General features: G+C 40.6%; 1 protein-coding gene across 30 annotated transcripts in view; it reads left to right on the top strand.

The window, feature by feature from the left end:
* FGGY (FGGY carbohydrate kinase domain containing) overlaps positions 1-15,725 on the top strand; it is a 343,412-nt gene that overhangs the window by 111,785 nt on the left and 215,902 nt on the right. For 16 of the 30 annotated variants that reach the window (XR_003254040.1, XR_003254039.1, XR_003254042.1 and 13 more), the window contains one exon: positions 10,851-10,928. The exons of 12 other annotated variants lie outside the window; for them this stretch is intronic. Coding sequence is in view for 3 of the 18 variants with exons in the window: in XM_026069036.1 (XP_025924821.1) it covers positions 10,917-10,928 (12 nt within the window). In the remaining 15 variants the exon portion in view is untranslated. Of the gene's footprint in view, positions 1-10,850; positions 10,929-13,393; positions 13,503-14,630; positions 14,739-15,725 lie in introns of all 30 variants that reach the window. 2 more of the 30 variants (XR_003254055.1, XR_003254056.1) reach the window with 2 other exon arrangements.

The following is a 15,725-nucleotide window of genomic DNA, read 5'->3' as shown; positions in this document are numbered from 1 at the left end:
CCCCCTCAAGGCCAGTGTTAATCCTTCCATTTCCCCCCAGTTTAAGCACACGCTTTCCCAGAGGTCCAGCCTTGTCCACGTGGGCTCGCAGTTCACATTTCCTGGGACAGCTGAATAGGTGAAGCAAAGAGAAACAGGTTATTTGGGAGGGAGTCTGTTCAAAAGAGATCCTTTGAATTAGTCAGAGAATATTAAAAACAGACTTGGACAAAACACTAAATGAGGAAACCTGCATAGTTTCCCTCACTGCTCTGCAGTGTGCCTTGGGTCTTGGCCAGGGTCTTTGAGATGTCCAGGTGTCCCCCTGCTTGTGGCTTCTCCCCTGGGTTACACAGTCTTTCCTACTCCTACTGCCTTTTTGCTCTTTTTTCCCCAGAATGATTGATGAGGGACTGTCATCTCTGTTCTCCTTCGATACGCGTCTCCTTCATCCGGTCTGTCATTCAGTCTTGTCAGGAAAGCCAAGCCTTCCACTAGGCGATCTATTACTCAGTTCCCACCTCTTTGAAATTTGGACTTGAAAAATGGTTTTCCTGAATGGTAGCCACCTTTTTTTTCTTAGTAGTGCTTAATTTGAATAGATGAGCATCAGAGCAGGGAGCAGAGGACCTGGGATAAGATGGAAGAATTTCTCCTGTCACCTGTTGTGGGTTTTATCTCCATATAGAGACACAGAGGCAACTGACTCCCACACTTAAATAGAATTTCAGGCCTGACATGAATAAATGTATAAAATTCAAGYCCCTAACGCTGAATTCACAAACTCTCTGTAGACTCTCTAAATTATCTCAGGCCTGTTTACTGAAATTAAATTACATAAAAGTCATTACGAAACAGCACATTCTTATGTAAAATTCCACAAAACAAGTGCCGTGATTTTAACTGAGTTCAACAAATAAAACATTAAGTGTAATTTTTATTCAGGGCCATGTGTTAGCTTTTGAAAACAAAAAGGAAATAAATGATCCAAGTCACACAGAACATATGTCTGCAAAATAATAAAATATATACCATATCAGGACATTTTGTGAGTGTGGTTTTAATTCTTATTGCTATTGTGGCTGGAGGCTTTTGCTGTGCAGAAAGGATACGCTGTGTTCATATAACAATACAGAATGATCTTTATTCCTACCCACATAGGCAATAATATAATTCTGTTGCAAAACTGTGGGTGGCTCCGAGTTCTTCAGCTGAGACACCTTCTTGGGGAGTGCTGGAAGCTTGTGGAGGGACGCCCGTTGGTCCTGCTGGCTGCCTGTGCTACAGATCRCCTATTCCACCCAGGACAGCAAGGAGACTAACTCGGCCTTTGGTGTACAAAACCCTAGACTTTGAGGCTGAGAAGTCCAAAAGAAAGGTCAGCATGTGACTGGCTGTGTTTAAGCAGTCTCATAGCAGGATTTCTGTCATTACTCTCTGGAGTTGCTTTGTTAAAAAAGCCATAAGGGAAGTGGGTTTTCCCATTCTCCCTGTCCTGCAGTCTGCGTTTTGGTAAGAGAGGCAGTGGCGGTGTTTCCTACCCTGCCAAGGACACTCTCATGCTACGTACAAGGTAGAAAGGCACTAGCCTGTCTTGTAGTRTGACAATTCATGTCAGGATTAACCAAAAAGGTGTGCTCAGAGACATTAACAGGGTCCCTTCAGTAGCCAAGGATCTATCTATTCTCTAGGTTCACGGTTGCCTTAATGCCTGCCGTCCTTTCATCGGCTTGAAGTCGTCTTCCACGACTGCTCCTGCAGCCTGAGCCCTGGCTCCAGGACACTGCTCGCGGAGCGCGAGTAGGAATCTCTTGCGGTGCTGCTGTTGCATCTTCGTTATTCTCAGGGCAGTGCAGTTGTGGTGCATTTCTGTCTTTGGGAGAGTATTCAGGGAATGGGCCAAGAGTATAGCGTCTTGATTAGTTTTTTCTTGTTGAGCATGATCTCATATCGTAGGTACATGYGTTCAGCTGTCAACTCGATTCTTGCAACAAAAGGAAAAACAAACCAGTAATAAATAGAAGAGTTGCATAAGCCAAACTTGGAATAATGGCATTGGGTGGAACACATGAAAAACGAGCTGCAGCTACAAAGCAGGTTACTGCTTCCTATTCCTCCTATGAGCGTGATATAAATTACAGTTGTTTAAACTGATGCAGTGACCAAGGAAAATGTTGGAAGCCCGAATATGCCTCTGTCTCTCTCCTGCTACTCCTATTTCAAGTTTGTAGACTGAGAAATTAAGAACTGAGCCCAAACTTTGTTCTCTTCCACGGCCGACTGAGTGGCTTAGTCTCAACGAAAGCTTTGCAAATTCACAGTCATGCTTCCTGATGTTATCGTCATTGATGCTGCATAGTGCTTCGAGGTCCTAAGTCATGAAGAACTGAGGAATCAAGCACTGATTTAGCAATTTTTTTCTGAATGACCGGGGGAAAAAATCTTAAAGAAATCTGGCTGTAAAAATGGAGGCATGTTATTCCAGAAATATGGAAGCACAGCTTTTTAAAATCTTCTATCATTTCAGTTTTTTAAAGGTCTTAATTTAGATTTAGATGGTAATGACTCATTTTTGCAGCATTTCATTGTATCACATGAAATGTTTTTTTGGTAAAGGCGGGTTAGTGTGACCAGTAGATGCGTATTCATCTAGCAGTACATTTGTGTTTAAATGGATGAGTAGTTTAAATGATTAATACCATTCCAGATTTCTTTAAACATCATCATTTAACATTAAGTCACAAATATCTTCTTTTTTAAGAAACATTTCTTCAGATGTTTGTTTTTGATGCTGTGGTGGTGTCATACACCTGAAATGCTGAACCCATTTAGACTGACAGAATGTCCACAGGTTTTATGTAGCATGAATGCCCCCAAATATTTGTAATATCTAGATTTCAAAGCACTGAATTTCATGGGATTCCTGCAGTTCTGTCCAGATTATATCCAGAAACCAAAGAAAATACCGAGTTTTAGTCTTTCTTACAGAAGTCATTGACACAGCTCTGATTTCATTATTTACGTGACAGTAACTCAAAATTCTGGAGAGAATATGAGAAAAAATGGCTCCTCCTTTTTACAGAAGTGTCCTATACTTTTGGATACTCCAGTAGTAATCCTTAGCACTTTCTTCCTACACAGATTAAAGTTATAACCTCATTTTGGTTTTGAATTAACTTAGGTTATCATCTAGGGCAAATAATGCTTTTGTTTGAAATGTTACCAACAAATATATTGTTTATTTGAATCTAGACCTACACGACCTTTGAACTTTTTGAGAAAGAACCTCCTTTTTAACAAGTATTTTTCACCAGAAAATTTGGAAATAATTTTATCCACAATTGCTTGCTTAATCACCGTAATCTTTTTTTTTAATGAAATGATAATGTTTTACGGGGGAGGGAGGAATAATTTTCTGGGCAGTTCTATTCTGAACTAAACCCATTTGACATGGATCTAATGAAGGTTTTACAACTACTTAAGTGGATCAGTGCAAGAGGGAGTCATTTACACTCCCCTGGAAGTGGGGAGTGGTGCATATGCAACATCATCAGAGATACTTGATTGAACCTCAAGAAGAATGCTACTAAGCTTTTTGCATTAATTATGCTCAAAAACATCCCTGTAGTGATACAGGGGCTAATTTTTAATTGATACACTTAAATCAGTTCCTTCATGGACAGACATTTGTTCATTATGAACTCATTTTTATGCATGGCCACTTTCAAGGAAAGCAAGCTAATATTGTTCCGTCAGCAGTCAGGTGCATTAGAGAAGCAATTGCTATATGTCTCCTTCTGATGTGTTTTGATGGTGCTCATTTCTTCTGGCATGCTTTTAGCTCCCAGCGATTCAGATGTGTCAGCTACCGTAGCTGTAAGAAAACATTGATGATGGATTTATGCCATCCAGGCTTAAACTTGGTGACCGAAAAAATGGCTAAGTATTTGCTTTTGAAGCAAAACTTTTTTTAGTTATGCAAAAATATGTTTCCTAAATTTGCCTATATGTATTTTAATGAAATACTTTATCTTGATTATAATTCATGACTCTTGCCAGATGAAGGTTCCTCAATGAGAAATAGTTGGACTCCCTTCTGAATTTAGGGGAGGGAATCACCTTATTCTCCTTAAAAGTGAAACCGTCATGTAAAGTGTAATTTAAACTGTATTGCATAGTCGTTCTGAAGTGTCTCACTGTCTGTATTAAGAAGGAGTTTCTCTAGAACTGTCAGAGCAGTGATTGTCCAAGGAGGGATGCCCTTCAGATCTCCTTTCGGGGGCAAATTAAACATTGTTGTTGTTGTTGTTGTTGTTGTTGTTGTTGTTGTTGTCATTGTTATATTGGTTTTACATGGCTCCCATCTGAAATCAGGTCCCATGGTGCTAGGTAGAGGTGCGTGGAAGGAAACAGCCTCTGCACCAAATATTAGCACTCTAGGCAGAGGTAGGTAAGAAGAATGAAAGGATTAGTGAACATTTGCAATATATGCAAACAAGGCACTCCTCCTGCCAGATGAATTCCAGCAGTGAGATCAGATTTAGAGGTTTCAGAAATCCTGTTGTACTTCTGAGCAAATTGCTCCAGCATAAAAAATGATGCATTCTTAAATAATGAATCGGATATATCTAATATTTATTTTTCATCTAAGTTCTTCTATGGAGGAAGAGCTCCTTGGGACAGCGTCTGCTCTGGGCCATGGAGCATTCACCCTAGATTTGTTGAAAATCTTGCTGAATCTCATGAGAGAAAAAATACTCCACTCAACAGAGATCCCACTGGATGAAGTCAGGAGATCTGGGTTATTTCTTGCCCTGACTACAAATCCTTCTGGGTCCTTGGATAAGTTATTTAACCCCTTTTGTTCTCCATGTAGCATCTGCAAAATGGGAGTTACATAAAATTATCCTCTGCTGATGCTGGGCAGAAAGAAGCCAGATTATTTGGCTTAGAAGTACATCAGAAAGTGGCTTCTGCCCCTCCCTTGCTCCGTCAACTATTGTAATATTTCTTCTATCCCACAGGGAAAGTATAACTTCTAGTACAGGCTACCCCTGGAGCACCTCAAAGTGCATACCTTAAAGGGCCCTGGGGATTTTCTAGCATATAATTCATAACCAGAAACACTTCCCTTATGGACAGGTTCCTTGACACACCCTAGGTTGAGGGCAGACAGCTGTGGTTTTCCTTTGGCTTCAGGAGACTGGGTTAACTTTCCTTCTGCAAGTCACTAATGGAAGTATTTAGTTCTTGACACCACTGCTATGGCGATGGTGAATGGATGATAGAAGTTACTGATCACTAAACAGGCAGAAACCAGACAGAAGTATAGCAAGATGCCCCTGTGCACTTCTGTCCTTGAATCTTAACTTTGAGAAACTTTCTTCTGAAGGTTATTTAATCTTTAGACTCATTCTGTCCTTGGCCTCTGGATTGAAGGTGCCAATTACAAGAGTGGTTTGTGTGGGATAGACCTCTGGAAATCCATTGGATGTGAAGGCCATCTGACCATGGTCAGACAGAGGGCTTTTGGTCATTACCACACCGGTCTGGACATCGACCAGGCAGTGGTGTAGCAGGAGAATGAATAAAGGAGCTGTTCCCTTCAACTGGGGACTGAAAGCATTTGAGATCCTCACACCAGAAGAAGGAGCTAGTCTTAGGGCATTAAGAAGGCTGGGGAGGAATTCAGACACTCTTTCAGGGAAAGCAGAGCTGCATATCATCAAGGAGCTCAGCTTTATCAGATACTGCCTTTATTTGACCATGGAGTGAGTGGCCTGGGAGCTGGCACAGGGAAGAGATGAGAGAACTGCAGCTGCAGGGATGCAGAGCCCTGCATCTTGGCACGGAGATTGCAGAGCCCAAACAAGGACTCTGGTAGTTTGGAGGAAGCTGGAAGAAGCCAGCTTCTTGCCTCTCCTCTTCCCACACCACTCCCTGTTGACTGAACACTACTAACCTCCTTGAAGGGGGCCCCAGACATTTCTCCTCTTTGAGAAGACCTACGGATGGGAGTTCCTACCTGTTCGCTTGTTTACAGTTCCCCAGCTCAGACCTGGTGTCTGCTCTCTCCTTTCAGCTAATTGGCAGACAGAGGCCCCGAGGGTTTTGGTTTGGTGCCATCAGACTCCTACTGACTACGGTGGCGGTGTTCTTCCCCAGACAATGACTTCAGTAGCTTCAGGGCATCGCAGAGCCTCCTAACAAACATCTCTCATAACTGCCTTATTAACTGATTACTGTAGTAAGATAATAATTAACACCCTTACTTGTTTCTCAGCTCAGCCAAAAATATTCTCAAGTGGACTAAAAATGCATAAAATGAATAAATGATTTATGTTTACTATTTTTAATGGAGCTCTAATACAAAGCACCATAAAAACACTCCTGATTTCGTTATGGATTTAGAATGCTGTAATGAAAAGCTGTAAGGAATAAAACAGGGAAATATTCCCTGAGCCAAATTCTGCTCTYGGTTATATTTAAAGATCTTGCTGAGATGAATCCTAGAGAGGATTTTTTTAAGAAAGGGAAAAGAAATCTCTGTCATCTACTCATTGCAGCTTACCCGTTCAGAACCTGTACCAGCCAAGACAAGGGTACCTACGCTGTGAATATACACAAAAAAATACAAGTGCCGGGCATGCATATCTGCAGCAGATCAGAAGGGCTGTGTTTACACATGCACTGTGCGTTGCTGACTGTGCAGGGCATGAGGCAGTGGGGAATGCTGCTTCAGCGGAGGATGGCACATGGAAGATGTCCAGAGTCTTTCTGTTAAATTCACCTTGGTAATAAATATGTCAGGAAGAGGCTTGAAATGGAAGCTCTGACTTTTCTCTGCTTTGGGTGATGCAGCAGCACATGAATCCAAACTCTAAAGCTTTGGTCAAAGTCTATAAATAATGGCAAAGCCGCTGTCTGAATCAGTTAAAAGTAGAATGGGCTAAACTCCCTAGATTATACTTTGGGGAATATTCATCCATTAGCAGAGGAATGAACAAAATGATCTGGGCAGACCTCTTCCATCTCAGACTGCCTTCCTGATTCTTACTGTACAAGTTTCTGCCCATGTTAAAACAGACTGCGTGCTGTTAGATGTGAGGGGAAGGCAGACTGGGGCAGCATGCTAGAGAGGAGAGGTGAAATAAGCTAATGCGGACAACTTCTTCTGCTGTTACTTGAAATAAATGCTATTTCACTTTTACCATGGCAGCCTGAAGTAATTGTGCTGGCTTGAAGCTGCAGGCCATAATGTCAACAACTCTGCAACCAACAGGTGAGATTCAGTTGCAAGCTGCTGTGCCCTGTGACTGTTGCGTGACACACAATACACACAAATCCTAGACTTTTTTGACACACCATCTAAGTTGCATTGTTTTATTCCAACTCTGAGAGAAGTCCGAAGCCCTGCCTCCCACTGATTTTTCAAGATCTTCCACTGATCTCTCTTCAGTGAAAATATCTATGCAGGTGCCATATCCAGCTTGTGGTTTTATACTGAGATACATATTCAGTATTTATGATATTTCTTTTTGCATGCACTCTGTCCAGCAAATGTTAATAGAAAGGTTTTGCAAATGCCATTAAATATCTGCAAATATTTTATTGCAGTATGTGCTCATATCTGTTGTGAGAATTAATAAGGTTCTTCAGCTGAATTGTCTCACAAGAATGTGAAATGCCTTGCTTGCAACACCATTAAAGGCATCTGATTTTTCGTCAGGACTTCAACACTATCTGAAAAGTCAGGTCACTTTAAGGTGCTAGAGGTGTCAGATCGCTAGTCTCTAGAGATGCTAGAGAATTTTGCAAACTACCATTTTTTCACCAATGTGTAAATGAAAAGTCCCATGGKTATTTTCAACATTTCTTAGGCAGTCCTATCAGTCAGTTACACAAAAGCTAAAGGCTGCAAAACTACGCTTGTCATGAAGAAATACCGTATTTTAAGATAACTACCATACTGAGCTCTCTGATGTGTCTTAAAATGATGTATCGCTCTATTTTTTTTTAATTTCCAGAAATAAAAAAGGGTTTGCTTCAGGGCAGAGACAGTCTAAAAGCTTGTGCTAATAAATCTATGCAAGTTTAGTAGCGCTTAATACAAATTCTGCTTCAAGTGCTTTTTAAATGCATTATCACCTTAAGTAAATACAGTGGAAGACTGCCAAATGCCTGGATGCTGTTCTCTGTAAATTTATGCATTTATATCATTAATGCAATAAAATGTTTAAAGTTTCATTGAATTTTGCTAACTGATTTGCAGTTTGAATGGTAGTAATTTTATGCATTTATCAATTACCTTCTAAGTAGCTGCTATAATATTTCTGTTTAGGCAGGCAAAGCACACTCACCAAAATACTTTTCATCTAAATTAGATTTAGTATGAAGTGGTCTAGTGATCACAAAACAGAGGACACATCCAAGGTATAAAGAATTCAGAACTCTGAGTTGCTCATTCCCAATAGGAAACAATATTGTGCCTAGCGGAAGTATATTTTGGGGGGTCTCAGATTCATAGCCTACAGGGCAAATTCTTCTCTGCTGTACACTTTCTGATGCAAGGGGGTCTAAATGGTGCCTCATCACAATTATTATTAATATATCATGTGTTGCTCTTATGCTGAAAAACCCTGGCTCCGTTGCACGACGCACTGTAACGAATTAAGGAGGCAGCCTTTGCTCCTATGAGTTTGTATTCTAAAAATGCATGTCCACTTTACATAGCACTGTATGGCTGTGAAGGGTTTAAGGCTGTGGCGAATTAAGCCTACTGTTTTCTGTGTCATGATGCTATGTGTCGGCTTTTGCAGTCCGTAGACACTCCCCATTCCCTTGATTCCTCTTAGCCCTTGGGTGGCTCCCAACCTGGTGCCCCATAATGTCCTCACTGATGTAGGGACCTAAAGTACCAGCCACAGCAATAACCATGGCAGCAATAGCTTGAGGAGGGACAAAAAGGCACAAGGGCCACCTTCTCAGCACCTCCAGCTGATGCTAGTGTTAGGAGTGCCCATGATGAGGAGAACTGGTCTATAGCTCTAGGATCTTGATCTTGATCCATTGACCGCACAGAGCAAATAAGTCCGCAGACAACTTCTGTGATTTCACAGCATCACAGAACCACAGAAGAGTTGGGGTCAGAMGGCACCTCTGGAGATCATCTGATCAAACCCCCCTGTGCAGGCAGGRTCACCTAGAGCAGGTTGCCCAGGACCGTGTCCAGTTGGGTTTGAATATCTCCAAGGATGGAGTCTCCACAACCTCTCTGGGCAACCTGTTCCAGTGTTCAACCACCCTCACAGTGAAGAAGTGTTTTCTCATGTTCAGATGGAATTTCTTGTATTTCAGTTTGTGCCTGTTGCCTCTTGTCTTGCCACTGGGCACCACTGAGAAGGGGCTGGCTTCATCTTCTTTACACCCTCCCATCAGTTCTACCTCTTTTAACGGTATTGGCAGGTTTGCTTCTGATTTTTAATAGGAGAGTAAGTAGACAAAGCTTCAGTGGTACTAAGATGAGAATCCTTTGGTAATGTGTTTCACCAACTGTTTTTGTAGTAAGTTATGCAAATTCTGTTTTGAACTGTTCTTTCTCCCGGTAGGTAGGTCAGTTGGTTTCATCTAGGTTACATATATGTAGCTGAGAGGAAGACTTACCTACAAAATGGTAGCGGTATGAGAATGAGTATTCTGAGCACTCTCACCTCCAACAGATGTCAACACACAGCAGCAGAGCTGCTTAAAATTAAGCCCTACCTGTTTAAGAGCCTACCTCAAGGTAGACATTTGAGCAGAGTAATTTTCAAGTGACTCTGTAGTGTCTTTTTAAGTTTATGCTTTCTAAAGCGTTTTTGGCAAAAGATACAGTTGGCCCTTTTAAAAATATGTTAAATATAGTCTCTAATTTATAAGTGAGCTGGCCMACCTTAGTGTGTTATAAACTCTTTCAAATTTGGACTAAAGGAAAAAAAGAATGCCTAAAGATCCTGTAAATTTTTCTGCCTGTTTTGCTCAAGTTGCACGTTTAGAAACAAGTAAAAAATGGATCAAGTGCCTTGTTTGAAGATACAGGAAAACATTTTTCAGCTCGCACTTGGGTTTAGTTTTCAAGAGTGACTAATAAGAAGGTGGTGACTGCTTCATTAGTATGCACTAAACTGAGTGCATAATACAATTATATATTTCAGTTGTAATTAGGACATTTAATTGATTTGTTTTAACTAAATTAACAGACATTAGGGAAGAAAAAGATTTGTGGCAGATTCTGAAATGTTTTCCACACAGCCAGCTGGGTTCAGCTGAACAGAAATATCTGGCTTATTTCTGGATAATGTTATGAAGATCAAAAACTTTGTTACTGAGAAACTGTTATGAAATAAACTTGCATTTCTGCAGCTCAATCTTTTAGATGACAAAAACTTAACAGTTTAATTTCTTGTAATTCTCATGAGGTGGGTGTTGTTCCCTTTGGGGCGGTAGAGAAACTGAGCCGTAGAAATGACATGAACAGGAGATGTTTCTGTGCAGTGCTGTAAAAAACAGGGTTAAGATACAGATTTCCTTCTATGAGATTGGTTAGCGGGTAACTCTGGTATCCACTTAGGCAGAGACAAACATTATTTAGAAACCATCTTCTTCCTCCTTTTTGGTCACCTACTTCCCTCTGATTTTTTCCTAATTTTGCAACCTGGCTCCATACTTCTTCCTGATTCTGAGTTATTCTAACAAGATAACTTTTCACTTCTAGTTTTTAGCATGGAAGCAGAAACGCTGACACAGCATGAGAGGGGATCTGTGTGCAGTGTTGCTGCTTGAGATTCTTACTGGAAGTATTACAAGGCCTCTTCCACTTTTTTTTTTTCCAGTCTGATTTTAACAGTTCCACGTAGATCCTGCCGTTTGCCTTGGTGGAGAGGGGGAATGTCTAAAGGATGGCTTCTAAGGTGTGTAAGTTGAATTCCAATGGTATATACATCCAGTCAGGTGCCCTAGCTACCTGGCTGCTGATCCGTATGTCCCCAAGGATTGCCAAAGCCTCTGACCCTAGGACTGGCGAGGCTGGACACCCTGTTCTAGAAAAGCATTTGAACTGTTACATTTCTGTCTGAAACTTATAATTCGGCTTGTCATTTCTGTTTCCGTTGATAATACGCTATTTTGCATTTTACTTCACTGGTTTCAATACACCCGTGTTGCAAAAATAAATACCCGGAATCTACCCCATGAGACCTGTCCCGAGTAAAATGCTGCAAATAACTGTGCAGACAAGAAATGCTTAGGAGGCAGTCGTGGTTTGCTGCTCACGCATATCTGTACTCGCTGACTGTAGTGAATAGTTTAGAAATCTCTCTCGTGCGAGAATGAGGTGGGGCAGCTGAAAGTGCTGTGGTTCCTGAATTTATTCTGCTCTTGCATTTACAAGAACATGTAGAATTCAGTAGGTAGCTAAATACACACGAACACAGAGAAAGCAAGCCTAGAATAGAGAGAGTAGCTGGGCATCCTTCTGGTAAAACCTGTGCTAGTTTTTAGGAAAAGATCACAACCCACTGTTTACAAACAGCAGAACATCTATGTGTAGCACAGATGACTCACGCTGAGACAAAACCAAAAAAACCAAAACAAAATCCCCCAATTGCCACCGAGTTCTGACACAGGGCACTAAAAATAAGCCGATTCGGAGTGAAAGGTATGGCACTGCGCACAGCTCCCCTGCGTTAATGAATCGAGTAGGGACTCTTGGGATAAAGCTGCACTAGGTGTGTGAGACGTAGAGATCTGAAATGTTYTTCTCTGAAAATATGGTTTTATTTGAACTAAAAATTTCCTTGGGAACTTTTCAGCAACAATTTAATTTCATTTAGGTTTTTTTTTTAGGCAAAGAGATCCTTTGATAATGTCAATAATTTCCTGCCAGTATTTTCAGAAGGCACACTGCATTTTTTCATTTCAAATGATTGTTCGTATTTGCGTATTTCTTAGTTCCTTCAATAAATGTTCAGAATTAAGTTCTGAAATGGGGATTAGATGTGTTCATTTGATCCAACAGAAATAATTCAATTGGCACATAATACCTTTTTATTTTTAATTTCTTTATGTGGGAAATACCAAAATTCATTGCAACCCTGATCAGACAAACTCAAAAACTGCTGGAAAAATAATTGCTTTGACAGCAATTTATGTTACCAGTTAACCTTGAAATTTATAGTTTGTTCTGAAAAACATTTTGGGTTAAGAGTGTCTGTGTTAAGAAGGCTGGTTGGATTATTATGGTTCTGTTTAGGAATAAAAACAAATTTTGAAATACCAGTTTCTCATGAAACAGGAATTTGAGTTTTTTTCCCAGCTGTGGGAGACAGTGGAGTTCCCAAATATCCTTTAAAATACAGCATTCTCTGAATCACACAGTCAAATCATATGTCCCAAATGAAAACCATGGGGGACACGTACAGAAAAATTGTACCTGTGGTGTTGATTTGTCCATGGATCCAGGATCGTACAAGTAAAGTGTTGGTCCATTTTACTATCCTTTCTCCCACTTAAGAGCCAAAATTTGTAGTTTATAAACAATTGGAAATATTTTACATCTCTAAAGTAACCCTGTTGCAAAGAATTTTTCTAAAAGGAAATATGCATAGTTAGTCACTTGTTCCTTTGCACTCTAGGAAATCCAGATTTTGCTTTTTGGTGCCACATTGCAACAGGAAGTAAAAAGGTCTAAAAATGGAAAGTGAAAGCACATCATCCCATTTTGCCTTCTGTTCAGAGGGGTAGAAATGCAAACTTTAAAAGTCCTAACAGTAATCAGATCTCAACATTTCACTTTTAATGAGTATAGATTCCACAGCCAAAGAGTAAAAGTAAAGAATAGTCCCATGTGCCCCTTTAAAAGTCTGCAGTTATAGCCTTTGCTGTTTTTATTACAAGAAACCAAGAATCTGTTTATTATCTGTTTATTATAAGGCAAAAACACTTTCAAGTGAAATATCTTTAAATTGGAAAGGACTAAACCTCATATTAAATAGAAGAGTAAGAATGCACTGTTGAACTTCTACTGTATGCTGTTAACAGAATACAGGAGTTTTTAAAATCTGAAGAGGAACTGACTGCTATCATATCATTACTCTTAGGAGTAACAGAAGTAGTAGTAAATTATTTTAGTGTTTCAGCGATAAATGTGTGTAAAGAGTGTCAGAGAAGCCAGTGAATCTGGCTGAAGTGAGTTTCCTATTCTGAAAGAAGCCACAATCCAAAGACAAAATCCAATAAACATATTAAAATGTATGTCTTTGCTCATGTGAGTAGACCTGTGGAGCAGAACATAGTGTCAATTAGCATGGGTGTTTTAATTTCAGTGGTGGCACACCGGTTTGCATCTAGCTGGTGATCAGTCTCAATACTTCCCCAGGAATGCAGTAATCTGTCTGAAACACGGAAGGAATAACGCACATTGCAGGAGAAGAGTGTTTGGATGGAGTACCAGGAAGCCCATCTGTATCCCCTACCATGGCACTTCTGTAGGTAGTTCTTTTAAAACTAGTGTTATGAGCCACCGAGTCTTTTGCTGTCGCGTCACAGCACACGGCATGTGGAACTGYGCTGCCTGGCTTGCCTGAGGCAATGCCTGGGCAGCCCTCCCTGCAGCCCAGGCCCGCAAGTCACCGTACCCCACAGCTGGCATCAGTCGCTTAAGACACTTCTGGTGCCTTCTCCCGTCTTGTGGCCACTGAGGTGGGGCAGGATGAGCTTTGCCTTTCATTCCTACTTCGGTCTGGTCATGCCCACTTTGTAGGCTGAGAAGAGTGTGCTGAGAGACCTGAACTAGTTATAACACATTAATGGTCTTAAGAGTAACCTGGGAGAGGAAGAATGGTAACGAGAACATCGTATAGCTGCACTCTGCAAGAGAGCTCAACCTGGGTATGGTTTAAGAGCTGTGAAGAGGAGGTTCTTGTGGTGTCTGCTTTGCTTTTAAGTGACAAAGAAATTAATTGCAAGGAGGCATTTGAAGGAAGAGAGACAGAAGCCTGGACACTGTTGGATGGAGCTTGTGTCTGCAATGACTGATTTTCTCACTATTCTCTTTATTTAATCAAAGCTGCTTGTTTTGTCCAGTTGCTCACGTGTTCAGCTGAGAGATTTTGAAAGGAAATGCTTAAAGCAAGCAACTATGAAGTACCTAGGTGGATGGAAGCCCTGTGGCTTGAGTTTGATACTCCTGTCAATAGTTTTTGGTGGGCAGAGAGGAGTATCCCTGAGCTGGCAGAGACTTCCTGGAGGAACATACATAGCTTTCTACCACTGGCTCTGGGCTAGGAGATGTGGCCAATGTGAGTGACACCTTCCCCATCATGTGTGTCACAGTGTTCTAATTAAAATGCAGATTAAGTTTTAATTGGAGGATGAATGAAAACTTTTCCTTGTCAGATAATAAAATAGGAGAAGTGTTTGTAATTAGCTTTGAGTGAGAAGTCAACACCAACAACATAGAGCAGTTGGGTGGCAGGTTGGTGTATCACTGATTCGCTGCTGAAGGAGGATGTGATGAGGACAGCAGAAAAACCTAAGAAGAGTCAGTAAGCTTGGACTGAAGTCACACAAATTATCAGCTGAGAGGCTATAATGAAAGTCTTCACCCTGTCTAGCCCTGTAGATGAGATCATTTTACCTGGATTAGCTGGTACAAGAGCAGCATGTTTCTAAGAAGATGATGATGCCTGAATGTTGGACTCCAACACTATGGACAGCAAACTGTGAGTAGAGTTTTGCAAGCTCTTAATGGCCAATATTAACATGCATTATCATTCCTGTTAGAGATAGACTAAGACTAGGACTATTACCAAGAAACTCTGGGCGTTAGAAGCCTTATCCAAAAGGTAGCATGCTAATTACTAGTTCTCCCAAGGTCACCCTTTGCTTCTCTCTGTCCTCCAGGAAAATTTTACTTGTTTCAAACACTGGGACTTGATGTTTCAGAATGGAAAGGTGCTTGTGCACAAGCAAACTTAGATGATGCAACTCATCTATGTCTATGGATAAAGGCTTGAATTGAGGTCTATGGATAAAGGCTTGAATCATTTTTCAGAGGAACTCTAGAGTGATCATCTCAGTTAGCTTCTAATAACACTTGGCACAAGGGTTACTGGAAAACGCTTAACGTGTTATCTCTGGTCATTTCCAGGGAAATGCTGAGTGTCCCTGTTATTATAATAGAATTTGGTAAAATAATAATGTCTGCTTTCAAGCCCTTCCTCAAAGTGTTTTATGTTAATCGTATCAAATATTTCAAACTGAGGAAAATTTATCTTTCTGGAGAATAGTGAGATACTACATAAAGGAACAAATATTTGCATTGGAAAGAATTTTATTAATAGACCATATTCTCCCAAGAAATGTTACATTTCAGTGCTTGCAGGTTTTAGTTTTTTAAATCAGTGTGGTAGTCAGCATGGGTTAAACTTTCTAACTGAATTATTAAGTGTAATTAAGCTAACAAATGCATAGTCAAAGACCCCAACTCATGTTAAGAGATAAATGTGATCTGTATCATAGGAAAAATGCCTTTTATCTGAGGTTGGCTCATGAAGTATTTTGGGGGCTTGTCTGTTTAGCATAGACACTCTCCTGGCTATGCTGCTGTGTAGATTCCTAATCTCATTTAATTCAATTTACTTCCCTCTCCTGGGCAGCTATAGTACCTTTTGCACTAGTTTTAAGGGTTATAAATCCTGTATTCATCT

This window comes from Apteryx rowi, unplaced genomic scaffold, assembly GCF_003343035.1.
Source record: "Apteryx rowi isolate R43461 unplaced genomic scaffold, aptRow1 scaffold_284, whole genome shotgun sequence".
Taxonomy (NCBI): domain Eukaryota; kingdom Metazoa; phylum Chordata; class Aves; order Apterygiformes; family Apterygidae; genus Apteryx; species Apteryx rowi.
Note: the sequence above shows the minus strand (reverse complement) of the source record. Positions and strands in the feature narration are given on the sequence as shown.